Below are 27,743 nucleotides of genomic sequence, written 5' to 3'. Positions count from 1 at the left end.
GTCTGAAAGCCCTCCGTCCAGCTCCAAATGTGTCCAAACGAATCCGCCGAAGATGGAAACTCTGGGATGCTCGTGCGCCTCCTGTCCGGGTCTGAAAGCCTCCGTCCAGCTCCAAATGTGAGAATATTTCGTGAGCTTTGGGCTTTTTTTTTTTTGGCTGCGATGTCTTTCATATGCTAGTTGGTTAGGAAATGGTGTTTGGCTGCTTTAGTGAGTCCGTGTCCCTCCGTTGACCGGAGTTTCTCGGAGAGACTAGTCTATTGCATGTTGCAGCCGCCATATGTCAGGAACTTTGCTTTGGCCTTTTATTAGGATCTTTGTTTTGTGCGACGAGGCACGCATGCTGCGCTAAGAGATGGGACGAATTGGATGCCTGCTACGTACAATGGTCCGCGTGTGATTTGTGTGCTTTTCGTGTATTTTCTGATCTACTCCGTATTTGTAATTGCGGTAGAGAAGTTGGAGCAAGGGAACCTGAAGGACCCCCTTTCAGACTTCCCATTTGACGTTGCATGAAAATATGAAATTCTGGCACCAAGATATGTACTTTCATTTTTAGCCAATGTCAGATGGGCACTACCGCACCTATATCAGAAATCTCAAGCGACTGTCTTTTTGTTCCTTCCCTTTCTAACGACAGTACTCACACGCTGCACGTGAAACGCAAGTGTGTACGTCATTTTCCTCGCGCTCCGACGTCACAATCTGCCAGCAGAGTTCGCATGCGTCGTCCCAACATACAGTTGCGGAAAGCAACTCCAGTCGAAGCATCTTTCGATACAATGCAGTGCACGACAGCACGACATTGGAGCGTCTGCGTACATTAACCATGGTGAGCTTGATGGGAGCAACCATCCGTGACTGTGATTGCGTCAACTGCTAATTTTGTTTCCACTAGATTCCTGGTTTACACATTTTTCTACTATGAATATGGCATTACAAGGAGGATACACGATGCGCCGACAGCTTAACCGATCGAAACATAGCAGCCGCATGTATATGTGCAACGGATCAATTTGCACCTGAAAAAGCCGCATGCATATGTGCAACGGATAAATTTGCACCTGAAAAATTTACAAACGCTCAACCAAGCAGGTCTCAAGGCCGAGTCAGAACCCCCAAAACACCATGGACAGCAGCCAGCCCAGCTCCCCAAAATAGACGTGCACCCATACGTGCACACTTACTGCGCTTATCTGAACCTTAAGCTGTCCGCTTCTCGCGAATCACGCATGATTGGTTGTGGCGACCACTTCAGATGCAAGTTCAGCTTCCCACTCTTTGCTCCCTCCAGGTTGTAGCTTTCCTTGTACTCTTCTTCCAGCAAAACTTTTGTCAAGGTCAGGATGCACCGCCCCATGTAATCCTACACAAAGCATATTCGGCGGTTACCTTACATTTGCAGTAGACAAACTACTCTGCTGGTAAGCATATGAAAGCTCCAGTTGAACTTACTCTACGAAAAGTGTCATGGTCATATACTTCCAGCATAAGCATGTCATGTAAGCCATCTTCAACGACAAAATCAAAAGTCTGATTCCATACTGGGTTCAAGCTTTCGTTCACAACCTGTGGTCAGTCACATCATAGGGGCAGTTAAAGACTTGCTTTGTCCAAGCATTTTCTGAGCATAGCACTATTATGGTTCTCTACTGATCGAATTATAAATAGAATTAAACACAATATGTGGCAAACCAAACTGATGTCATCTTTGTGAGTCCATAAAAAAACTTGACTAATCATGTTTAGACATAGCAGTTCAATACGACTCGGAGATATGTACACATCATTAAGTAATTTGTATTTGATGAAGAAATTACCCTTGTCTTGTACTTTGTCTTTGTCTTCTTGAGAGAAAGTACTACATATGGGTCAGATTTTCCATTCATATCCATCGCAGGCAGATCCTCCCCAGATATCACTGTTACTGAAAGGACTCCTCGTATGATAATTTCTCTTTTCTTTCTAGAAGACAGCCTATCAAAACTAGAGCCCCCTGATCCATTTTCCATGTTTGTCATTGTTCTCTCCAATGAAGTCATCGAAAACTGTTGGCTGAAAGGATTTGGTGCCTCTTCCTTCATGTCAAATGGACAGTAGAGCAGCTCAAGGTGCACCTGTTTTAATCATGTATGCCACGAGGAAAATATTATGTTACCTCTATGACAACACCCCTGATGGATGATAACAAGGCATGGTAAATCTTGTTCCTCAAAAAGAAAAAGAAATAAGACAAGTTTCTAGGGTCAGGGAAAGGAAAAGTTAGCAGGGCTGCTTTCATGAAAATCAGGCTCACCTTGATAGACAATAGCCTAACAGGCTTAGATTCCTTGAATTGAGTTTACAGAAGAGATTACATATAAAAAGAGAGGAGGAGGGTGACCCAAAGGGCCAGCCGAGTCCCAAGAGGCCAGCCGAACCCCAAGGGGCCAGCTGGGCATTAACTCAGCACAACTAGCTAGGAGATTAAAGCTAGGAGATTACACAAGTAACTAGGTGATTAAAAGTAAATAGCAATTAATTCTAACACCCCCCGCTATGGATGGCAACGGATTGGGTTTGGGGCGGATATCCGCGGGTTTCGGGTTCTGCGGGTTCGGGTTTGGGGATGGTTTTTCACCCACGGTTTTCGGGTTCGGGGCCCCGAAACCAATCGGGTTCGGTTTCGGGTTTGGTTTTCCACCCGTGGATATCCAATGGATATCCAAAATAAATCATTTGGAATTAAAACTCATGTTTTATAATATACTAATAATAATTTGTTTACTTAGATTATTAAATTTATTTAAAGTTGACTCATGAAAATATTTATTATTTGTTGCCTCTTGTTTATACATGTGAATATGTGTATATATATCCGCGGGTTTCGGATATCCATTCGGGTTTCGGGTATCCGTTCGGGTTTCGGGTATCCGCGGGTTTGGTTTTGGTGATGGATTTCCACCCGAATCGGTTTTCGGGGCGGATTCGGGTTTCGATTTCGGGTTTCGGTTTTGGGGCACAGTCAGATCGTCGGTGGAGCAAACATTTAGACTGGAGCGAAAATCCATGAAGACAGAAGAAGGGAGCCCCTTGGTGAAGACATCGGCGAATTGCGACGTGGTGGGCACATGAAGAACCCGGACTGCACCCATGGCGACACGTTCACGGACGAAGTGAAGGTCGATTTCCACGTGCTTGGTGCGCTGATGTTGAACGGGGTTGGTGGAGAGGTAGCAGGCGCTGACATTGTCGCAGTAGATGAGGCATGCGGAGTCCAGGGGATGGTGAAGTTCCTGGAGCAGTTGCCGCAGCCAAGTGGCTTCAGCGACGCCGTTGGCAACAGCCCGGTACTCTGCCTCGGCGCTGGACCGAGAGACAGTGGGCTGCCGCTTGGAGGACCAGGAGACCAGGCTGCCTCCGAGGAAGACGACGTAGCCGGAGGTGGAGCGGCGGGTGTCCGGGCAGCCGGCCCAATCAGCGTCGGTGTAGACACGGAGCTGTGTTGGGGCTGTTCGGGGAATGACTAGACCATGGCTGAGGGTGCCCTGAAGATAGCGAAGGATCCGCTTGTCAGCGACAAGGTGAGTTTCCCGCGGATCATGCATATGAAGGCACACTTGTTGGACGGCATAGGCAATGTCGGGCCTGGTGAAGGTGAGGTACTGGAGGGCACCCACAAGGCTGCGATAAGCAGTGGGATCAGCAACAGACGGGCCGGCATCAGCTGGTACCTTTGCACAAGTGTCAACTGGAGTGGAGCAAGGCTTGCAGTCACTCATGCCATGGCGAGCAAGTATGTCCAGAGTGTACTGACGCTGTGAAAGGAGAACAGAATCCCTGTGGCGCTGAACTGCAACGCCAAGGAAGTGATGTAGGGGTCCAAGATCTTTCATGGCGAACTCCTTTTTCAAAGCAGCAATGACACGGTGAAGGAGTTGCTGACATGAAGCCGTAAGGACAATGTCATCCACATATAAGAGCAAGTAGACTGTCTCGGTGCCACGGCTGAATATGAAGAGAGATGTGTCTGACTTGGCTTCAGTGAACCCCAGAGAGATCAGAAAGGAGGCAAAGCAGTTGTACCAGGCCCGCGGGGCTTGCTTCAAGCCGTAGAGGGATTTGTTGAGTCTACAGACATGATCTGGAAGTGCAGGATCAGCGAACCCAGTAGGCTGAGAGCAGTATACTGTTTCTGAAAGAGTCCCGTGGAGGAAAGCGTTCTTCACGTCAAGTTGATGAATCGGCCAATCCCTAGAGTGTGCCACCGTGACGACTGTCCGAACAGTGGCTGGCTTGACAACCGGGCTGAAAGTTTCATCATAATCAACACCGGGGCGTTGAGTGAATCCCCGAAGTACCCAACGAGCCTTGTATCTCTCCAATGAGCCATCGGCATGGAACTTGTGTTTGAAAATCCATTTTCCAGTAACAACATTGGCCTTGGTGGGGCGGGGGACGAGGTCCCAGGTGTGGTTGTCCTGAAGAGCCGCATATTCATCTTCCATGGCCTGGCGCCAATGAGGATCAGCAAGGGCATCCCGACAGGACCGCGGTAGGGGAGACAAGGCCTCGGTATGCAAGGCGAGGCGAGGCTGCCGGTAGCTTGTTTTTCCACGGGTCGCCATGCCGTGGGAGTTGGCGACCGGCGGAATGGAAACAACACCAGCAGGAACCGGAGGATCGCTCTTGACATAGCGAGGTGGAGAGGGGACCATGCTGGAACGTCGAGGAGGCGCTCGGGTGGCGGGGCAGGAGTAGGAGCACGCCTGCTGTAGACATGAATAATAGGCGGCTTCTGAGGCGCAATCACCGAGGGGGGGGGGGGGGGGCGCGCCGGCTGTAGACGTGGACGACGGGTGGAGCCGGCGCCTGTATAGGGGGCGCCTGTACAAGGGGCGTCTGTACAGAGGACGCCGGGGACCCCCGGGACACAGCCGGTGGTGCCGGGGTGGAGGGCGCTGGCAGCACCGGGGCCCTGGACGCCGGCGTGCCTGCGCGTGCCAGAGATGGTGCCAGAGGCACCAACTGGAAGGGGGCAGCAGCGCCGGGTGTACCTGCAGGAAGGGGAGACACTGGAATGGTGTCGTCGTCAGTTAGAAAATCAAGTTCCTGCTGAGGAGGGGATGGCCGGCTGAGGGAAAAAGGAAACGTTGTTTCGTCGAAAACAACGTGGCGAGAAATGATGACGCGGTTGGTGTTGAGGTCGAGGCACCGATAGCCCTTGTGATCCGGTGAATAACCAAGGAAAGCACAGAGGGTGGAGCGGGGGGCAAGCTTGTGAGGAGTGGTGGCAGAAAGGTTGGGGTAGCATGTGCACCCGAAGGCACGAAGATCATGATAGGAGGGGAGGGTGCCATGGAGGGCGAAAAAGGGGGTGCTCATGTTTAGAGTTTTGGTGGGAAGGCGATTGATGAGATAGGTGGCAGTGGCTAGAGCATCAGCCCAGTAAGAGGGGGGCATGGAAGCTTGGAAGAGGAGGGTGCGTGTGATGTTATTGACGGTGCGGATCATGCGCTCGGCTTTCCCGTTTTGCTGGGAAGTATAGGGGCACGACATGCGGAGAGTGATGTCGTGAGCAAGAAAGAAAGCACGAGAGGCGGAGTTGTCAAACTCGCGACCGTTGTCACATTGGACTGATTTAATGGTGCAGCCGAATTGGGTAGACACATGAGCGAAGAAATTAGAAATCGTGGGGAATGTATCGGACTTAGCGCGAAGGGGAAAAGTCCAGAGGAAATGAGAGCAATCATCAAGAATGACTAAATAATATTTGAAACCAGAGACACTAACAACAGGAGATGTCCACAGGTCACAATGGATTAAATCAAAATTCTTGGCTGCTCTAGATAGCGAAATAGAAAAAGGGAGACAAATATGACGCCCAAGCTGACAGGCGTGGCAGGGGAGTCATCTTCAGGCTTGTTGCAGACAATGGAGGAGGACTGCGCAAGGGACTGAAGAGTGGCCTTGCCGGGGTGACCGAGGCGCCTGTGCCAGGTAGTTGGTGAAGGAGTGGCGACAAGGGCGCAGGAGCCAGTGGTGGATGAAGGGAGCTGAAGAGTGTAGAGAGGCCCCGTGCTGTTACATCGGAGGAGGGTGTTCCGGGTACGGAGATCCTTCACAGAAACACCAAGAGGGTCAAACTCGACAGAAACACAATTGTCAGTAGTGAATTTTCAAACCGAAAGGAGATTTCTGATAATGTCGGGAGCTACAAGGACATTGTCGAGGCGAAAGGGTCCAGGAAGGACAGAATATCCGGTGCCAATAACAGGGAGAGTGGCCCCGTTGCCTACGACAATGGAGGAGGGAAAGGAAGAGAATGGTGTAGCGGTGACCATACCAGGGTTGGCGGTGATGTGGGAGGAGGCGCCCGAGTCAATCACCCAATCTGAGGAACTCGGAGGTGGGGTGAGGGAGACGGTGCTGAAGGCGCTAGCGAGACCCTCGGGCGTCCAGGGCGCCCAAGCAGGAGGTGCCTGAGGGGGCTACGGGTAGTAGGACCCGGAAGCCGGTGGTGGAGCGAAGTATGCCGGTGGCACGCCGGCCACCAGAGCCTGCTGCAGAGGTGCAGGCTGGACTGCGCGTGGTGGAGGGCCACGGGCGCCGCCGGCGGTGGACCCTGGCCACATGTGGATAGAGCCGGTCCAGGGGTTGAGCAGCGAGGGCCACTGTGGTGTGGCTGGTGCAGTCCCGCCCTGTGCACTGCTGTGGGAGCCGCCAGAGCCGCGCCCGCCGCGGCGGCGGCGGCCACGGTTGCCACTGGATTGCTGTCCAGCAGCAGCCTGATGGCCAGCAGTGGCCTGATGATGGCGTGGAGGCGCAGGCGAGGACGAAGTGGGCGGCCTGATGGAGGGCGCGGCGACGAGAGCCGAAGGAGAGGCAGAGGGCGTCCCCATGTTGAGCTCGGCCAAACGGAGGTCAGCACGAACATCGGCGAAGGACGGGAACGGCCTCTGGCGGGTGATGAGCTGGGACATGAACTGAAAACGTTCATTGAGACCCCGTAGAACGTTCAGCACCAGAGTTCGGTCCTGGATGGGCTCGCCGAGGTCGGCGAGGGCATCCGCCATGCTCTTCATTTTGCGGCAGTAGTCATCGATGGAGAGGGCACCTTGGCAGAGAGTGCGAAACTCGGCGTCGAGGAGCATGGCGCGGGACTCGCGATTGTTGAGGAACTGCTGTTCAATCCCGAGCCATGCTGTCCGGGCGGTGAGGCCGTCGTGCTCATGGATGACGTCCAGGAGGTCGGCGGAGATGGTGTTGAAAAGCCAAGAGAGGACGACACAGTCCATGCATGACCACGCCGGATCGTAGGGGCGGGAGTCGTCGCTGAGGACGTGATCCTTCAAGGTGAAACGGCCGAGGATGAGGAGGACGTAGCCGCGCCACTTGGAGTAGTTGGAGGATTGAAGATCAAGAACGATAGGGATGAGGTTCTTGATGTTCTGGACGGCAGCAGCTTGAGTGTGGAGGTGGGCGATGGCCGCTGCTTCAGAGGAGGCGGAGTGGACGTCGTCATCCTCAGGATCGGCGTCGTCGTCCGGATGCTCGGGGCGGAGGCGATCCCGGAGGGCCGCGGCCTGCTGCTCCAGGGTATCTGCCTGCGCGCGCTCTTTGTCAAGAGCAGCAGCGGCGGCGCGGACACGCTCCTGGGCGGCGGCGGCGGACTTGAGAAGGGCAGCTTCTTCCTCGAGCTGCTGGCTGCGCTCTGTGTTGGTGGAGCGCAGAGAGGAGGCCTCATCCTCCAGGCGCTTGGCAGCAGAGAGGGCTTCGTCGCGGAGCTTGGTCGCGGTAGCCATGGCGGAGGAGCTAGAGGTGGCCATGGGCGCGCGCAGCAGCCTGGGGTGGGTGGAGTGGGAGCGGAAGCAGAAGGATCGATGGTTTAGTCTGATACCATGATAGACAATAACCTAACAGGCTTAGATTCCTTGAATTGAGTTTACAGAAGAGATTACATATAAAAAGAGAGGAGGAGGGTGACCCAAAGGGCCAGCCGAGTCCCAAGAGGCCAGCCGAACCCCAAGGGGCCAGCTGGGCATTAACTCAGCACAACTAGCTAGGAGATTAAAGCTAGGAGATTACACAAGTAACTAGGTGATTAAAAGTAAATAGTAATTAATTCTAACACACCTGACCCCGATCTTTCCTGTCCCTTTGAATCTCCAGATCTTTTACAAGTTTTAACCAGACATCCTTCACTTTGCCTGGTTGTAGATCCTTCAGCCTGACTTGAGCACAGCCAATCAATTCAGATTCTTGAATGCCATCATCATCATAAATCTTCACGGTTACACTCTGAGTATCAGCATCTTCAACAGTAAACTCAAAGTGTTCATTCCAGATAGGGTTCAGATCATTGTTCTGTAAAGTAGTTGAATAAAGCGGTTAGAAATAACTCCAAAAGACAGCTCACAAACAAGCAACTAAACTTACAATTATTTTACTTCTCTTCATTTTGTCTGGTAATGGACGCACATATACAATGGCAAAAGGATCCGATTTTCCTATCAGATCTTTGTTTGTCAAATCTCTTGCCTGCACAAGCTTGACTTCCAAGGTACCAACAGGCTTCAGTTCCAGATCACTGTATATATAATCAGTTATGATCTTTCCTATGTGATTTAACAATATACAGGCTAGAATGACATTAGTATCCATGAATCAGATTACCTGTAATCCCCAGGTATAATAGGAATGACTTTCCTTACTGGCCATGTAATTGAATCTTCAATAGCATTTTTTATAGTGTCCTGCACAAAAGGATAATTACACCATCTCAAATATAGGGAACACAACACCCAATTATCTGCTACAAATATTAATGTATTGACAAACCTCAAGAGCATCTGAAATTCCAGGTACAGAAGAAATTTCGCCACCAATGATCTTCAGTCTGAAATCCAGCTTTTTCTGACATGCCACACGATTTGAGAAAAATAAATGAGATTACGGCAACACGTCAGAAAAAACAAAGAAAAAAGGGAGAAAAGAAACCTTCTGTCGTAGAGAAAAGCAAACAGCTCCAAAGCAAGGTAGCTCTTCAACTAGTGGTTTGAAAATCAAGCGGAAAACTCCTGTAAAGCCAATGTCCTTCACCTATATGGCAAGATCACTCACACAGATTATGGTGCATCCACTTTCAAATTTTGACATGGACATCACTCTATTCGTGATACCATATACAAATGTGGGAAAAAAAACCATTATGAGTAAACCAGAGAATAGCTGTGATGTAGCACAAGCACATGAAGTCCAACAAATTATTCCAACTGGATAACCATAATGGTCAACTGTGTGAGGTAGGCATAACTGATGCATTTAATGCATCCTCATATGGTGGCATTTATATTAAAGGACCAGGGCATAGCCGTGAAATATCTCACCTGTATTGGAAGAGCGACACCAAGTCTAGTTTTTACAGCAAGTATGATACTTGGATTGGCATCCCAATTCATCTCTAGCTCCATGACAATACCTGATTCCTTAGTATTCTCAATGATGGAAATACCTGCACCAGCAACATACCAGGTAATGAGGAACTTACACCACATCTTTGATGAGGCTAAATAGAAAATGAAAATCAAATAACACAAACCACGAAATTGAAGACTGCTGCAAACTCACCATAACACAACATATTATTTCTATATACTTTTTTTTCGAAAAATATTTCTATATACTTTTGCATTACAAAATGAACGGGTTGCAGAAGTAACCATACCCTATGAACTATAACAAGGGCACTTGACTGCCCCTTTATCGTAGGTTCCAGTCCAGTGTATTGACAGCGTATTATACATCTAAAAGAACTAAAGGGATATTCACACAATGGACCATCAAACCCTTCTGATTCTTGTTTTATTTCAAAGACTTCAGCAATCACTAACTAGAGTATAAATGAAATAGCTTGATCTGTTGTGTCTTGTTTGAATGCACTTTTGTTCAAAGCAAAGAAAATCAAATTCATGAACTTTTATAGGATAACAGTTCTGTAACAACTAAACAGTTAAATTTAGGGCCTCCAAAAATGGAGCCTGCTACGTAGCCACTAGCCAGCTCAATTGGACGCAAGAGAAAGTAAGAAATACTATTTTATACCCTCTTCTCATTATTACCCAGCATCTATCTCTTCTCTCACAAACATTCTTCTCTCCACAATCTAAGTGAAATAGCCTAGCTATTTGTTCATCGCTACTCGCTAGCAAGCATTCTCTCTCATGTTCTTCACTCTTCCACATCAGAGTTATCTACTATGTAGCTAGCCTTTGGACACGCCCTATTGTCATGGGCAAAAGCACCATCAGTGATGGTGGTGGAGTCATGGGTGCATGACTCATGCACCAGGGTTGAAATCCTGGTGTGCACCTATCTAGATGTTTGTCAAGTTTAATGGATGTATGCATCCCGAATTGTGAGTTATACTTTTGTAATCCAAAAAACTGGGGAATATACAGTAGTAATTGTCATCAGATAAAAGTATACACAGTACTGTCCTATGTGGATTTCTATAACATGAGGTGCAGTCCTATGTGGCATAGTCTCAAATTAAAAATCTCACACTTTGGTTCGATCATATAGAAGTAAATCAAATACTAGTATGACAGTGATGGAAAATGCTTGGGCTACCTTATGGAAATTAATGAAGGGAGGAGTTTGAACTTTGAAGAAACCTACCGGTAAACTGTGGTGCAACAGTACCAAGAGTGAGTTTTGAGAACTTCAGGGATGCTAGGATTATTGGCCTATATTGTTCAAGAACAGGCTCTACAGAGGTTTTGATCAGTTCTGATGCCGCCTGCAATGATGAATGTCGAATAAAAAAATGCGTATACAATAAGATTGTACATAATGGAAGTCAAGTCAAACAGAGATAAAGTTGAGTCCAAGATTTGAAGTTCTGTTGCAAGAAAGCGTACATCATTTACAAACGGCCAAATCTTTGTCAGCTCCTGATTAAGCCATTTTAACTGCAATATTGCGTCGTCAACATACATGCATCAACATATAGTGCAGAAGAATTAGAACTAACTAAAGACAGCCAAATACCTTTTGCTGCGATGAGAAAACAACCCAAGAAGGGTATAGGTCGGCGGGGAGTAACTTTCGCGAATCCTCAATCGTCATTTTTGAGAAACTAGCAATGGTAGCAGCCTGCATCAAAAACAGAGAAGACCACTCTTAGTATCTGGAATGGCTGCAATCTGGACAAAAGACCCACCAAGTGGACCATTCCAGGTTTGAGATATATACAGAATCAACCGCATGGATGGAAATTAGTGAAATGGAAACCATGAGAAGATCAGGACAAACCACAGGCCTAGGGCAAAAAGTAGGCTAACTGTTGCATGTAGTTCAGTGGTTGTCAACTTATCATATGCAAACTTGCACAATGAGAGGGCGTGACCACGAACAACGAGCTTGCACATGCTATCAGCCATGGAAACAAGCACCGAAACAGGCAAATGGCCTGCAGTCCAGCATTGCAGTACCTAAACCGACCTTGCTTCGTGCTATCTCCTGCTTAGGATTCAAGGATTGCTACCCCTCAAGTAATTGAACTCCCATCGCAACAAGGCGTCAAAGCATCTGTGTACATAGTGAGCCCAAAAGGGAAAGGGACCACCTGGGCCTTTCTGGCGCACCAGCAAGGCCAAATCTACTATCCGAAACCAGTGGAAAAGCATGCCGACAGTGGAGCCCAACGCCCCCCAACCTAACCAAGGGAAGGGAAAGGAAGGGAAGCGGTTCGTCTTCGCTTCGATTCGATTCATACGCAACGTGATTTCTTAAGAGCTACTACCACGAATCCCATATTCCTATCGCAAGCAGCACGCGTCGATTATATTCGAGGAATCGAGAACGGAGCCGGCCGAGGTCAGGGGGTGCGAAACGCGTACGTACCAGCTTTCGGCGGCGGGCGGCGCGCGAGTTCTCGCAGCGAGCGAAGCCGACGATGATGGCTACTCCCACCGCGACCCCCAATACCAGCCCCACCCAGAACCCCATCCCGCTCCTCCTCCTCCTCCGTCTCCTTCTCCTCCTTCGCACGACACCTCACCGGCACCGCCGCCCTCCCGCGTCCGCTAGCCGACGGGGGGCTGGCTCGCCGCGGAGTCAGAGATGGCGAGGAAGCAGCAGAGCTATCGAGCTGCAGGTGCAGGGCGTCGGCGCCGGGGCAGGGGCAAATGCCGGCGCGCGACGGCAGCGGGGTACGGTCGGCTGGATAACAAGTGGAGGTTCGCTGGTCTCGTACGAGTTTGAAAACACAGGGGAGCGGAAATGCGTAGACGACACACGACAGACAAGGGGGTCGGACAAACACAAGTGTCGAATGCCCGTTTCGTTTCGGTTGCTCGGTTGGCTTCCTGGTCAGGTGGTGACGCGGGGGAGGCGCTAGCGTCGGGGTGGAGGGGCGGCGTTGGACTGGCGTACAGGTGGGGTAGAGATTTTGTGGGGCCCGCAGGAGAGTGGGTGGTTTGGGTGTGGTTTCTGGTGGACGGTGATGATCTGGCGGGGTGGTTTTTTTATTCTGGGAAGGTGTGATGGGGTTGGAAAAGGGACCGAATCGAATCGAATTCGAGTCTTCCTCGATCAAAAATTTAAATGAAAACATATTAAATAGAATATTCTGCGTAGAGTAATCTTTCTTTTGTTCTAATTTATAGATTGTTTTAATTTAATTTTTCTAGATACATTACTTTATTATATATCTAGCTATATCGTATATCTAGGCTAGAAAAGCAAAAAAAACATATAATTTGAGATAGAGGGTGATATACGGCAACAATTTATCAGCTTTCGGCAAAACACACAACACAATAACAGTACAGAAAAGAAAAAGAAAATATTTTATTGTACATGCTTATCTTATTTAGGCTACTAAATAACTATCCGATGACCATCTTCGTATTTCACGACATACTTCGATTAGATGGAGCATCTAAGTAGTGAAACACTAGGTTATTCGCACGGCGAATTCTCTACACAATAGGAACTCTAGACACTACTCATCTGCTAAGCTTGAGGGCTGCGTCCAAGGTGCTTAACGAATTCATCATGTCCAATCAAGGCATATATTTTGATCTAAGGCGGGGGACTTCAAGATCTACCCGATGGCATGATAGCCAACAAGGCTTGGAACCATTCGACTCATCTGATCCGGTGATGATGGCCACTTGATAGACCTCTCGGGTCAATTATCGAGCCGATGTTAGAAAACCACTCAATACACTTCGTGAAGGATGACTCTGGGATCACTAACTACTCGAAAGTTACAATAGAAGATCCTCCTCCTGACTTTACAAGTCGAAGAACGGCCAGGCCTACATCCCCACTAGATACGTTTATTGTGCACCTAGGGATCATAAAACTAGGCTTAAATCTCCATCCGATTCTCCAAATCGCATGGAGGTTTTGGGCTATTGATGAGTACATAGGCCATGGGTATCCTCATCGAGGTCAAAACTGGCTCCCAGGATAGGGTGGGCTTGACTAACTGGCCAGAGCTAGATTCTACATTAGTCGATAATGCATAAGTAGATATACATAAAAACTGACTAGATAAGCACTCTATTGTAACTACATAGGAAACATATTTGTATGTAGATCAAGATATGATTCTCTATAACCTAACCCCAGAGTCCCAGACTATCTAAGAAGGGATAAAGAGCTCCTGGGTTGTCATCTGAGCATTCTAGCATCACCCAACAATTCCAACGCATACCAGCATACGACACACAAGGAATATAAGCATCATCATACACTAGACGTACGACACTCTCTGTCTCTGTCACTATGAATCTGTGTCTCATGTGTTATCCTCTAATTATATAGCCAACTATAGCTTTCCCACAAGGGTGCAATGCTATGATATTATTAATTATTATTGTTCGTGTTTTGTTATTGTCGCAAATGATGCTTCAGCTACACTAAACACTGCTATTTTCGCACTTCTAAAATTTACTGAGGAAATATTCATTCTTTATCCTGTATGACTATAATCTATGCTTCTGTTTTTCTACTTAATGAATTTAAGGATTCAAATGGTGTTGTTTTTTCGTGATAGATGACATGTCCATCAATAGCGAGACATTTATGGTGACATCATCAATCTCAAGATATGTCGGCTGCTTAGTCTTAGCCTTTCGAAGATGCTCTTATGAGGCAGTGTGTGTGCGTGCATGTCTATCAGTGACTTCGTTATTATTGAGATTTGTTGGTTCACTATCAGTCATCTTTCAAAGGTTGCCTATAGGGTAGGATGTATATGTATGCATTCATACTTCATAGGTGAGAGTACCTACACATATAAGTGTCCAATTTTTTTTCTCGAACGTGCACTGTAGCACGTATTTCATTAAGAGGAAAAAGAGAACATCCAAACAAACAACGCCGGCGTCGATCGAAGGTAACCAAAGGTTGTCCCGTCAAGCTGCACAAACATAAAACAGAGTGGCAAACGAAAAACCAAAGGAAGGCGGCAGCGACCACACAAGAGACTAATTACATGAATGAACTGAGCGACGACAGGGTCGAATACTCGGCCCGCAACCACATGCGCGGCCTCCTGTAGGATCTCCAAACACAGCTCGCGAGCGTCCTTGGCTTCATTCCTGAAAGTCCGTGCGTTGCGTTCCTTCCAAAGCAAGTCCTCGCAAAGGAGCCAGGGACCCAGCAGCGAGGAGTGGAGAGCCGCGAGCTCGTTAAAAAAGCCTGCTGGGCATTAGCATCCAGCGGCTCGTAAACGACAGTGATCCACCAGGCCGCCCTAGGATCAGAGCAACTGGCGATTTTGGCAGTTACCGAGTGTGACTACAGAGACACATGCGACGCTAACCAGGCGTTCGTCCTCCGGCCGAGGAGAACTCCACCGGCGGTATTCACAGCAGGCAACAAAGGCATACTCAAATGATGTTCCTAGACATTCAGAAGCAAGTTGGTTGCAGACATTGGAGAGCTTAGTCTCCTGCAAGCAAACAAGCGACACCCTCTCCTGGACGATCAAGTCCCTTACGACGTTGCGCCGCACGCGACCATTTAGGCCACGAACATTCCAGACAAAAATGTTTCGTTTGACATCGACAACATTTGGCGACAAGGATGCAGAGGTTGCCTAGACCTCAAGCTCGACCCCCTCGACAAGCTGGATGCCGTCGATCACACAACTGGCCGGGAACAGCCTCCTGATCGCTTCCCGCTTGGACCCCGAGAGGGGCCCACCGAACAGGGCCAGGTACTCATCGAACTCGCCGTCCGCTCCAGCCTGTGTAGCCGGCTGCTTCGGGCGTACTCCCCACTTGGCCATCAACACGTTCTGTGTCTGCACCGTTGGGTTAGGTGCCCTGCATCTGCTCTTGATCGCGAGCCTGCCGCTCTGACGCGGCGGTGAGAGCGCATTGTCCACCACACGGCGCCTCCTGGGGGCACGTAGTTGTGGGGGGCTCAACAATGATAGGCTCCGTGATGACGGAACACAACTACGACTGGAGGCACCTTGAGATCTCCCGTGGTGTTGTCGGAGCCGGCACCGCCGCAACCGACACCGCCGCCGACGCCGTCGTGTGTTGCCTAGGCTCGGTGGGAGAGGTCGTAGGCGGTGCAGTAAGCCTAGGTGGCGTCCTGTCGTGATCAGGCCTGGGCCTCGTGCGTCCTGTCGTGATCAGGCTTGGGCATCGTCCATGCGAGGGCTAGGCCATACTGGTATGTTGTGCAGGCCAGCCAATTTTGGCCGACGAACTCTGCCTGGATGCGGTTATAGTTCGAAGCCTCAGGCACATGGGGACCAGCGGACACGTCTGCCCCTAACGTCGAGTAGGACGAACGGGTTGGGCCTACGAACTCGGCCTCGATGCAATGAGCCCACCAGTCCTCGGTGGCCACTGGATAGGGGGACGCCTGGATGCGACGGCCCCATGTAGTAGCTGCGGGTCGGCTGCGAGTAAGCGGCCCACAAAGCCAGCCGAAGAGCCTTCAGACGTACGCAGCAGCATAGGAGATGGGCTCGTTGGTACCAGCAGCCGGCAGACGCCCTCGGCACCCGAGGCAAAAGTCAGCACTACAGCGACCGGCGTGGCCAACGTGGAAGCCAGCTGAAAAGGAGATACGTCAGCGTGGTGTGGAGCAGTGTCCGACAGTGACGGGGCCTCAGGCACACGCTCCTGAGGACGCGCAGGCGCACGCACTCGAGGCCGCGGTGACTCGACATCCAGGATCTCGCGTGGACCACCAATTGCGACGCCCGCACGCATGAGCCCATGCCTGCCAGGGACCAGCGGGCAACAAACCGTCCCGACCAGTACGGACGGCCGTGCCAAGGCGGTCGGGCAAGACGGCGACAAGCGACCACAATGACGACGGTCGATCCTAGGATGATAGCGATTAAAGTTGCTGTCGGCGGAGCCATCGTCGTCGTTGTCACGCCCGCCGGAGTAGTCATCCTCGGGGCTCGGCCCCTACGGTGGGCCGCCGCACCCGTCATGAACCCCGTGGTGGAATTTGCCATCGCTTGGACCGTCGTTTTCATCAGCATCACCCCCACCATGGCCATCGTCCACAGGGGACGCAGGCGGCGCGTTCCAAACTTGGAACACAACTAGGCGCAGCCTCACGAGGTAGCGCAACCCCGGAAGCACGGTCAGAGCGGCCTCGACGGGGCTGAGGATGCGCGGCTCCAGGATGAACACGACCTGCTCGCCGGGGATGAACCGTGGATGCAAACACCATGCTGTGACGAAGAATTCCCGGTCGTCATCTGCCGATACGTCGCTTGGCCGGACAACGTCAACCTCGGCACAAGTGGGCCCGAGGATGGTCTGTGCCGTGGTCGCGTTCCGGGCATGGAGTGTTTGTATTGTGATTCACACAAAAGAGAAAAAAAATATGGTCTATCTCATGAGATCAGAGTATCGAACTCATCTAGGAGCGAGATCAGAGGGACTGGACCACAAGCTAAGAAAAATCACCCGAAAAAACCTAAAAATGACCGGACAAAGGTTAGTCAAGCTAACCCTCATGGCCTCATCACAACCTAAGCCTAGTTCTTGAAGCTCTTTCGCTCCAGCAAGGCTCCAAAGTCTCAACTCCTCGAAGAATGCCGTGCAGGCACTTCACAACAGCTTCATGTGAGCTGTTTTTTTTTTTTTTTTGCCAAACACTCATTTCCAAAATAACTTTATGGGTGAAGCTGTTTTTCTCCTCTCACAAAGACATGAGTTGGATGAAACTGAAAATAATAGCTTATCCTAGCTCTCTCCCTCAATCATTTAAGCTGTTTTGCAAAATACTTTTTCCAAAACAACTCAGCTTCACCAAGAAAGTCATTTGTAAAGTTGTTTTTCAAAAAAATAGCTTCACTAGCAAACCCGAGCTGTGCCAAACGAGGCCATAGAGGCAAGGGGAAACACCATAAAAGCACATTTGGTTGTTGCTCCTATGGTTCCATAAGGTCCAGCCGTCCAGGCCCCAAAAATCATAGTGGTATTAATTAAATTAATTAATAAAATATTAAACCCTGTCTTTGAGCTTTATCAACCCGACAGCTTGCCTATCTCCACCATTTCGAGAAGCTTAGATCAGATCGCGCCTTGGAGCAACGTGCCTAGACCAACTGGTGCTAACAAATTGTGTCAAAATTGCCAAGTTAGGCTACGCTGGACATTGTCTTGGGGCTTATTTAGTTCCCCTCCAAAACGTCAAATTTTTCAAGATTCTTCGTCACATCGAATCTTTGACGTATGCATGAAGCATTAAATATAAATAAAAAAATAAAACTAATTACATAGTTTAGACGAAATCCACGAGACGAATCTTTTAAGCCTAATTAGACTATAATTGAACACTAATTGCAAAATAACAACGAAAACAGTACAGTAGCGTTTTGCCAAAAAAAAATGGCATCCAAACTGGCCCTTGGTCACACAGAAAACATTGCTCAGGATGAGGAAGACCTCTTTGGGCTAAACGATCCGCTGTCCAGCATTTGTTTCAAAATTGTAAGACGCAAAAGCACTTTGCATATAGCCGGGGCCCACGATTTTCAGTCACCTTTGCTCAAAGGTAACTGGGCCACAAAAGAAGGCCTTGTACGTGGATTTGGATGAAAAGGACCCCCTGATCTCTTGCCTCCAGAAGTGTCGATCATTTTCCTAAGATAAGGCCACCTTTCCAAGTGCATCACACGGTTGCAAATATTGAGTCAATCCTTCCAATGAGGGCCACCTAGAATATCTCCCCACGAGCGCCGGCAGTTTCACATTTGCTGTTTGCCGACGACTCACTTATCTTGTGCAAGGCGAGTGAGGAATAAGCTGAGAATTCGAAGGAGCTTTTGAAGATCTATGAGGATTGTTCCGGCCAAATTATTAATACAGACAAGTCGGCAATTATGTTTAGTAGCAACACAGGGGAGGATCAAAGAAGAAAGGTGAGGGAGATCCTGTCCATTAGAGCGGAGACAAGGAGTGAAAAATATCTGGGGTTGCCGGTTTATGTGGGGAGATCTCGAACAGATGTGTTTGCATACTTAAAAGAGAGGGTGTGGCAAAGAATCCAAGGGTGAAAGGAGAAACTGCTGTCGAAAGCTGGAAAGGAAATTATGATTAAGGCAGTTGCACAGGCGATTCCAGTCTTTGCTATGGGTTGCTTTGATTTAACAAAAGAAATCTGTGGTCAAATCAGCGCGATGATTTCTAAATATTGGTGGAACAACCAAGATAAGGAGAACAGCATACACTGGATAAGTTGGGAGAGATTAACTCAACCAAAGAAGGAAGGGGGATTGAGGTTTCGGGATCTGCATTCTTTTAACATGGCGATGCTTGCTAAACAAGGATGGAGATTAATCCAAACCCCTGAGTCTCTTTGTGCAAAAATTCTAAAGGCCAAGTATTTTCCAAACACTAGTGTGCTGCAGGCCAAGGTGAAAGACGGGTGTTCGTATACGTGGAGGAGCATTATGCAAAGGGTGGAAGTCCTGAAAGAAGGAGTCATCTGGAGGGTGGGAAATGGAGCAGGAATTCATATTTGGGGAGACCCATGGTTACCCAGAGATATAACCCGCAGACCGATCACACCTAAAGGAAGGACTTTACTCCAAAGAGTCGAAGAATTGATCGACCCGGCAATGGAAAATTGGGATGAGCAGCTATTGAATCAAACATTCTGGGAAGAAGATGTGAAGGTAATCAGGTCACTGCCTATCCATATGGAAATGGAAGATATCTTGGGATGGCACTTTGATAACAAAGGGCGTTTCTCTGTGAAATCGGCCTATAAGGTGCATAGGGCGGTGGTGCAAAGAGATCAACAATCTAACAGATCGGGGGGATCAGAGGTAGGGGTGATTTTTGGAAAAATTTGTGGCAACTTGATTGTCCCCCAAAAGTGAAACACTTTCTATGGAGAATGAGTCATAACACCTTAGCAGTCCGTATGGTCCTGCAGAGAAGGGTGAAGGACCGGAAACGACGACCAGAGGGGGGGGGGGGGTTGAATGGGAGCCTCAAATTTCTTTCGAAATCTTCGACCACTGTCCCAACATCAATCCCCAAAAAAAGCATACACGAAAGACTTAATGACCACGACCCTAGAGAAGGGTGGATGCTCCCTCAGAACACAGCGGGTCACCACAGAGCAAACGGAACACAGATCAAAGCCCAAACGAGCAAACTCCCAAAAGAAAACAGCACTGCTCCTGCAAATATCGGACACGTCCGGTATTATATCGGACACGTCCGGTATTTTCCGGACACGTCCGGTATGATATCGGACACGTCCGGGATTTTCAGCAGCACGCTGACCAAAAGAGAAAAATCCAAAACCCCATCAAACGGTGTCCAAAAATCATGAAATTTTAACCATAGCTCTTTAGACACCAAGGGAAGGTCTCCACAAAATTTCAGCTCAAAACTCCAAAGTGAGAAATATCGGACACGTCCGGTATGATATCGGACACGTCCGGTATGAACGAGCAGTTTCTCGGGAAAAATTAAATCAAGCCATAACTTGATCAAATCAACTCCAAATGACTTGAAATTTTGCACAAGAGTTCACAAGCGAGTAGAAAGGCAACCTCTAAAAGATCATAGCCCGAGACAAACTCTAACTCCGTGAATCGAAGGAATTGAAGAAAACCCCCAAGAAATAGGTCAAGAACTAAAATTGCCCGGATCTGCGATCTCGTGAGGAATTAGTGGATTTCCTTCGGTGGAAAGCTTCTACTCATGTCACTGATCGATCCAAGGCAACAAGAACAAACCAAAACCGTCCCAAATCGAAGAAACGAGAGGGGAAACAAGAAGGGACAAAAGGAGCTCGTGAAGAACACCAAAATCACATCAAGAACACAACTAAATCATGAATCCCGGAGGACATACGGTGGTTACGGCCACCGATTTCTTCAAAACCAATTCACAATTTGAGTTGTGGACCTCTCTCATACATGGAAGCAAACTAGAGGAAGAAACCCTAAAGGAGAAAATGAAAACTGGAGGAGGTGAGGGAGATGGGGGCTCCCTCATCCTATTTAACAGGGCTATTACACATTCCCAGTTTTGCCTCTGGATACAAATGAGTTGAACCGCTAAGCCCAAGGGCGTTGTTGTCCAACCCGGTGTAATCTTGATCCGACGGCCACCGCGCCTTCTCACCGGTAGCTTCGCCTCGACGCGAACTCCCCGATGCCGCCACGTGCCGTCCGTCCCACCTCGGAACCTCCGCCCGGGTTTTGAGGCCCAAACCCGTAAACCGTCCATCCGATGGTTTTGAGGCCCAAACCATCAAACCGTCCGCGAGTAGCGTACTCCATACGCGTCCCCCGCCATCCGACGCGTGTCACCGCCGTCCTCGACCGGCCGGCCCGCCAAGTCCTCCTGAGCCTCGCTCGACTCACGCGTCCGCCGTCTTGACCCGGTCAACACCGTCACTCCATGTCTTCTTGCACTTGTCGATGTCCCAAGTGTCAGCCACCATGGCTAGTCACCCGGCCTCTGGGTCCCTCGGTCCAAGCCTCACGTCCGTCCTTCACCGCTTCCGGTCTGTCGGCACGGCACGTCCTCCTTGACCTTCACCTCGCCGTCGACCACCACATCCGAGCTCCACACCTGCACAACACAAGCCAAAAGACATGTCGCACACATAGCTTTCGTCATGGTAGGGTTAGTCACCACTCAACCTACTTCGTGGATCACATTGACAATCACTCATCACAAAACGAACACACAAGGGTACTTGTCAACCTTGTGTTCGCAATCTCCCCCTTGATGAGTGCATTGTCAACACCAATACACGAACAGCTTGAGCAAAAGAAAAAGAAGAAGAAGAGAAACGAAAGAACTCACCCAAATGACCAAAAGCCAAAGAAAAGCCAAAAACTGGGTCATTTGAAGGTGAGCAAAACTTGGTCCCCAAAGACATGGGCAACGGCTCGACGCAACCAAGTAAAACAAAACTAGCCCTCAAGAAGAGGCAACGGGCTCAACACCACTAGCAAAGCTCGAAAAGCCGAAAAACTGCTAGACCCTCCAGAAGAGGCAAAGGCTCAACACATCTAGCAAAACACCTCAAATGCAAAACTGCTAGACCCTCCAGAAGAGGCAAAGGCTCAACACATCTAGCAAAACACCTCAAATGCCACTTCCCCTGAACAAGTGCAATCTCTCTCAAATGAATGCATATCGCTCAACTTTAGGTGACATTGTGAGTGTGGAAACTTCTCCCCCTTGTTGACACATGCACTTATCAAGCTAGAGCCCAAAGATTGCATCTTCCCCTCAAATTATGCTATGAATGTAGAAATGCACGAATGCAGAAGCTTCAAGATTATAGTAAGTAGATTGAAAAGAGGCTCTAGTTGATGCTGTCATGTATATATAGCAACACATACAAGTGCTAGCAAATGCTCAAAGTGACCAAATGAGATGAAATATGGCATTTAAGCAATTTTGATCAAGTTTGAGCAATTTTAAAAGAGGGTTCACCACCAAAGGAGCACATAGCAAAAATAGACAGGAGATCGACCTTGTGCTACACATGTATGCAAAGTGAACTACCCCAAACAAGGTTCACACATCATGTCATGAGACAAACTTGTGGTTTGATCAAATTTTAGACACCAATTGAAATTTACCAGAGTTATGCAGCTTATTACCAAAGTTTGTCAGACAAGTGTGTGCGGGAGGTTATCTGTGCCACCAAAACCTGACTTAGCGACCATGTCAAACCTATGCCAAAAGCAATCAGAAGCTTAAGACAATGATCTCGGTATCCATTACAGAGCTCAAGTTCACCAATAAGTGTAATTTGGAGCTGTCTCGATACTCTGACATAGGATAGTACAGACCCATCCCGATCTTTTCAATTCACTTAGTTTGATTTTCAAGTTTTAGCATAAATTCAAGTTTCTCAAGCAAGTGTGTAACTCAAAGTATGAGCCGTAGCAACTAAGCATATACATGAAGCAAGAAAAAGATCTCAACACATTCTACACATGCTAGTGCCATAAGTAGTGGTGAACACATTTCATGTTTCAACAAGTTTTAATCAAGTTCACAGTTTGGAAAATAAGCTTAGCTCATAACATGCATCAATTGATCAAGAAGAGCCTAAGCCAAAAGCACATCATGTATATCCATAACATCCCCAACAAGAGCATAGTGTCAATCTAGCTACTATAAGGATGAAGCTCAGGATGCAATATGATACATGATGATATGATATGCAAGTATGATATAAAGACAAAAACAAAGACTAAACTACAAAGAAAAGCAAAACTAGAATACAACAACCAAAGTTTCCCTCCTCTAAAAAGGGAAACAAACTCCAAGCTCCCCTCGCAAGCGAGCAAACTGGGCTTGGTCAAGTGGTTTGGTGAAGATATCTGCGAGCTGGTTTTGGGTATTAATGTGGTGCAGATCAATATCACCTTTCTCATAGTGGTCACGCAAGAAGTGAAAGCGAACTTCTATGTGCTTTGTCTTTGAGTGAAGGACTGGGTTTTTGGCTACACTTATGGCGCTGGTGCTGTCACAAAACAAAGGCACTCGCCTAAACTCTAACCCAAAGTCTCTCAGAGTAGCTATCATCCAAAGCAACTGGGAACAACAAGCAGCAGCAGCAACATACTCAGCTTCTGTGGTGGATTGGGCGACGCTAGACTGCTTGCGAGAAGACCAAGACACAAGAGAAGATCCAAGAAATTGACAAGTCCCTGAAGTGGACTTCCTCTCAACACGACAACCAGCATAATCCGCATCAGAATACCCACAAAGAGAAAGGGAGGAGGAAGCTGAAAACCAAAGACCAAACTCGGGTGTGAAACGAAGGTACCTGAGGATCCGCTTGATGGCTTGACGATGAGACGTGCGCGGAGAAGACTGAAAACGCACGCACAAGCAGACTGCGAATTGGATGTCCGATCTCGTCGCCGTTAGGTACAGCAGGGACCCGATCATGCTTCGGTATTCCTTCTGGTCCACTGCTTCTCCCTCCTTGTCCTCATCCAGGGCCGTCGTGGTTGACATGGGCGTCGAAAGAGGCTTGGCCTCACCCATATCAAATTTCTTGAGCACGTCCTTGGTGTACTTGCCTTGGTGCACGAACGTCCCCTCACGAGTTTGCTTGATTTGCAGCCCAAGGAAGAAAGTCAATTCGCCCATCATGCTCATCTCAAATTCCCTGCTCATAGTATCTGAAAACTTGGCAACAAGAGCATGAGAAGAGTCACCAAAGATTATATCATCCACATATATCTGAACCAAAAGGATGTCTGTGCCTTGCTTGAGGAGGAACAGAGTCTTATCTACGGAACCCATCCTAAAACCCTTATCAAGCAAGAAAGCTTTCAAACGCTCATACTAGGCTCTCGGGGCTTATTTCAAACCATACAAGGCTTTGTGGAGTTTAAAAACATGGTTGGGTACTTTGGATTTTCAAAGCCAAGGGGTTGCCTCACATAAACCTCTTCCTCTATGTACCCATTCAAGAAGGCACTCTTTACATCCATCTGATACAGCTTGAACTCTTTCGAAGCTGCAAATGCTAAAAGAATCCTAATGGCTTCTAGACGGGCAACAGGAGCAAAGGTTTCTTCATAGTCTATTCCCTCTTTTTGGCAAAAACCCTGAGCCACTAATCTCGCCTTGTTTCTCACCACCACCCCATCCTCACTCTGCTTGTTCTTGTAAACCCACTTTGTACCTATGGGGTGGCACTCTGGTGGAGGTGGAACTAAAACCCACACTTGGTTCCGCTCAAAGTTCTCTAACTCCTCGTGCATAGCATTAACCCAATCGGCATTAGATAGTGCGTGTCCAATATCTCGAGGCTCAAAAGAAGCTACGAAAGCAGAATGAGTGAAATGGGAAATATGATAAGACTTGGAACGCGTTACCCTTTCGTCGATGTCGCCGATCATGGTCTGAGGAGGATGGCGTCGCTGGATATGTCGAGGTGCACCCAAAGATGAAGTCGCCTCCCCCTCATCCACAGCTGGGGCCTCCTCAGTCGATTGAGGAAGCGGCTCGCACGGACCCCATGAAGTAGAGGTGGAGGGCTCGGGGCCGTGAGCCGAAGTGGTCGAAGCTGGCTCGATCGGGGCAGCCGGTTGAGATGGCTTGGGATCATCCCAATCGACGTCATCGTCATCCTCAACAAAAATGCTATCACCCATCTCTTCATCACCTGCACGTTCAAAGACCGAAATAGAAGAGGGCATGGTTTCGTCGAAAGTGACTTCACAAGTCTCCACGACACGGTTAGTCTCAAGATTAAGCACACGGTACGCATGTGAATGAGAAGCGTAACCGAGAAATATACCGTCCGAAGATCTAGATTCAAACTTGTCAAGATTACCTTGCTTAAGAGTGAAGCACCTACAACCGAAGACTCGAAAATGACTCACCTTGGGTGGACGCCCAAACCGCAATTCGTAGGATGTCTTCTTTAAGAAAGCTCAAAGAAAAATGCGGTTTGAAACATGGCAGGCAGTGTTGATGGCTTCGGCCCAGTAACGCCTAGGAGTCCTATGCTCATCGAGCATCGTCCTGGCCATTTCAACCAAAGTCCGATTTTTGCGCTCAACAACACCATTCTGCTAAGGGACATAGGGCGAAGAAAACTGATGTTCAAGACCCAAGGAAGCACAAAAGGTGTCAAAGTGAGAGTTTTTGAACTCAGTGCCATTGTCACTGCGGATAGCTCGTATGACATTCTTTGGTAACTCAGTTTGCAACCTCAAGATCAAGTCATGAGCATGAGAAAACGCTTCGTCCTTGCCCTCCATGAAAAACACCCAAGAATAACGAGAAAAATCATCCACGATCACTAGAACGTACCACTTCCCTCCCTCTGACCGAACCCGAGCCGGACCAACAGTGTCCATATGGAGTAGCTCACCGGGTCTCGTGGTCATGACCTGAGTCACTGGAGGATGGGAAGCAGCCACCATCTTTCCGTGGCGACAGGGATGGCATACCAGATCCTTCTCAAACTTAAGTTTGGGCAATCCTCGGATCATGTCAAGAGAACTCAACCTCACTAGGAGATCGAAGCTCAAGTGACCAAGTCTCCTATGCCACTTCCACAAATCAGAAGAAGATCCGGCAACCAAACAGCGAGAAGAACCGAAAGACTGAGAGAAATCAGCTCTGAAAACTCGGCCAAAAGGAACGATCTGACAAACTAGATGTCCCTGAGAATCGAGCACACGAGAAAGTCCAGTCTTAAAGCGCACCTCAAACCCATCTTGAAGGAGTTGCGAAACAGAGAGCAAATTAAAATGCAGGCTTGAAACCAAAGCAACGTCCTTCAAGATAAAAGACTCATTGACCCGAATGGTCCCACGAGACAGGACCTTACCTTTGCTATTGTCCCCAAATGTGATGTACTCCTTGTATTGCATGGGGTCGAGGCTGGAGAACCATTTGGAACTTCCGGTCATGTGGCACGAACAGCCGGAATCAACAAGCCACGTGTTCTCCAGGCCTCCGCTCTGCATCAATAGAAAGACAGGGGGTGAGCAAATGGCACAACACTGGGGTTAGTGAAATGAGGAGAATACCAGTGTTGAGTCATTTGCCCTGGAAAAGTGTTAGGAAAAACACCATACATGCCATGTCCCATTGGAGAGAAGCGATCACCACGTGGGGGAAAACGTGGTCCGCTAGGAGTGTGGGACTGAAAGCCACGGTCGCGAGGTCCAGAGTCATATAGATCATGACTTGGGCCACGCCGGGCACGACCACCACGTGGTCTCGCCACCTGAGGCCTAGCACCTTGAGGCATTGCACCTCTAGGCCTAACATTGTGCCTCTGAACAGGCGGTACATGTACGCCATGGGGAGGACAGTACATATTCCGGTTGTTCAACTCGTACTCGCGCCGCTCATCTCTCTTCCTCCTAAAGCAAAACTCAGCCAAATGACCATCTCTATGGCAATAGTCGCAGTGGTACCTCACCTCTCTCTTGGATGGTGGTTGACTCACTCTCTTGTGGATGTGGTTCACTCTCTGAGGCTTTTTGGCTTTAGGAAGGGGTGCACTAGAGATGTTGGGTAGAGTATCGAGTGAGTTCCGAAAGTGGTTCGGTTTGGGAACCCAAACTTGCTTGGATGGTGGAGCTTTTGGTGGTTCTTCAAACACACCATCTTTGATCATAGGCTTGGTAGACTCTGGTGGAGGGATCCTGATCAATTTGGGAGTGTTGGTGGGTTTCTCACTTGGGTTCAAACCACTATGTTCACCAACCTTGCCATAGACATGCTCACCCTTCCCACCTATAGCAAAGCCTACTCCTGATGAGTCAGTTCCCCGCCTGAACTGGCTCACCATCATGCCCAACTGGGGCTCACTGCACGACACCTAGCTCAAGATGGATCGAAGTTGTGTGTTTTCTTCCTCGGTTCCCATCTTGTCGTGCCTGCAGGACTCAAGCTCCAACACCAAAGCTTCACATCGAACACATGTAGTGGTGATGCTATCTAAGTTGGCCTTCTCAAACTCAGCAAGTTTGGCAACCTTCTCTGCCAACTCAGATTGCAAGCCTGAGCAGGACTTGCACGCACCGAGCAACCCAGAACGAGACTTCAACTCATCACATTCATCAAGCAAAACAGCATACTTGGATTGCAAGTCAGAGAGGTTAGACATGTGTATAGCGCACTCATCGCACTCCTCCTCTGACACCACTACACCACTCTTGGCAAGCTCCAACTCCTTCAAAGCAACCTCTAGCTGGTCCTTAAACTCTTTTCTCTCGCGGGCAGCACGCTTAAGCAACTTATCTTGACTCATCAATGTATCATTCATAGTATCAAGCTCAAGCATAAGTGAGTCAAGTGTGGGCGGTACCTCGTTTTCGTCGTCGTCGACGTCGACGTCCTTTTTGAGCTTTGCTCCACCGTCAACCGCCATAGTGCAAAACCCACCATGGTTTGCACCGGCGACAAAGCAGAGACCGTTGAGCTTGTCCTCGCGCTTCTTCTCAGACTCATCGTCGGTCGAGGGACAAGAAGAGTGATCATCGTCGGAGTCGTCGTCGAGGTCGCTGAGGGAGGCGAGGAAGGCGCGTTCTTGAGCTTTGGCCTTCCTGCGGTACGCCTTCTTGATCGCCTCCTCGTCGAAACCGCCCTTGGCCTTGTGCTTGCCAGAGGTGTAGTCGCGCTTATCCTTGCGCTTGCCGGAGTCGTACTTGTTGATGAAGGGCTTCTTCTTGGGGCAGTGCGCGACGAAGTGGTCCGGATCTCCACATCCATAGCATCCCTCCT

At 48.8% G+C, this 27,743-nt stretch overlaps 2 protein-coding genes across 2 annotated transcripts; both read right to left on the bottom strand.

Moving 5' to 3' along the window:
• Positions 1–903: 903 nt before the first annotated feature.
• On the bottom strand, positions 904–12,316 carry LOC136492594 (synaptotagmin-5-like). Its single transcript, XM_066488570.1, has 13 exons — positions 11,887–12,316; positions 11,032–11,136; positions 10,902–10,952; positions 10,660–10,780; positions 9,369–9,493; positions 8,980–9,081; positions 8,821–8,895; positions 8,656–8,735; positions 8,419–8,569; positions 8,116–8,346; positions 1,821–2,117; positions 1,456–1,569; positions 904–1,366 (listed from the first exon to the last, which is right to left on the bottom strand). The coding sequence occupies exons 1-13, from the start codon at positions 11,989–11,991 to the stop codon at positions 1,193–1,195; spliced, it is 1,731 nt and encodes a 576-aa protein (XP_066344667.1). The 5' UTR covers positions 11,992–12,316; the 3' UTR covers positions 904–1,192.
• Positions 6,456–8,089, bottom strand: LOC136492595 (uncharacterized). The gene has a single exon (XM_066488571.1). The coding sequence runs from the start codon at positions 7,806–7,808 to the stop codon at positions 6,471–6,473; it is 1,338 nt and encodes a 445-aa protein (XP_066344668.1). The 5' UTR covers positions 7,809–8,089; the 3' UTR covers positions 6,456–6,470.
• Positions 12,317–27,743: the final 15,427 nt, after the last annotated feature.

The sequence above is a fragment of the Miscanthus floridulus genome, chromosome 11, assembly GCF_019320115.1.
Source record: "Miscanthus floridulus cultivar M001 chromosome 11, ASM1932011v1, whole genome shotgun sequence".
Classification (NCBI taxonomy): domain Eukaryota; kingdom Viridiplantae; phylum Streptophyta; class Magnoliopsida; order Poales; family Poaceae; genus Miscanthus; species Miscanthus floridulus.
The sequence above is the reverse complement of the archived record's forward strand: the minus strand, read 5'-3'. Positions and strand labels throughout refer to the sequence as shown.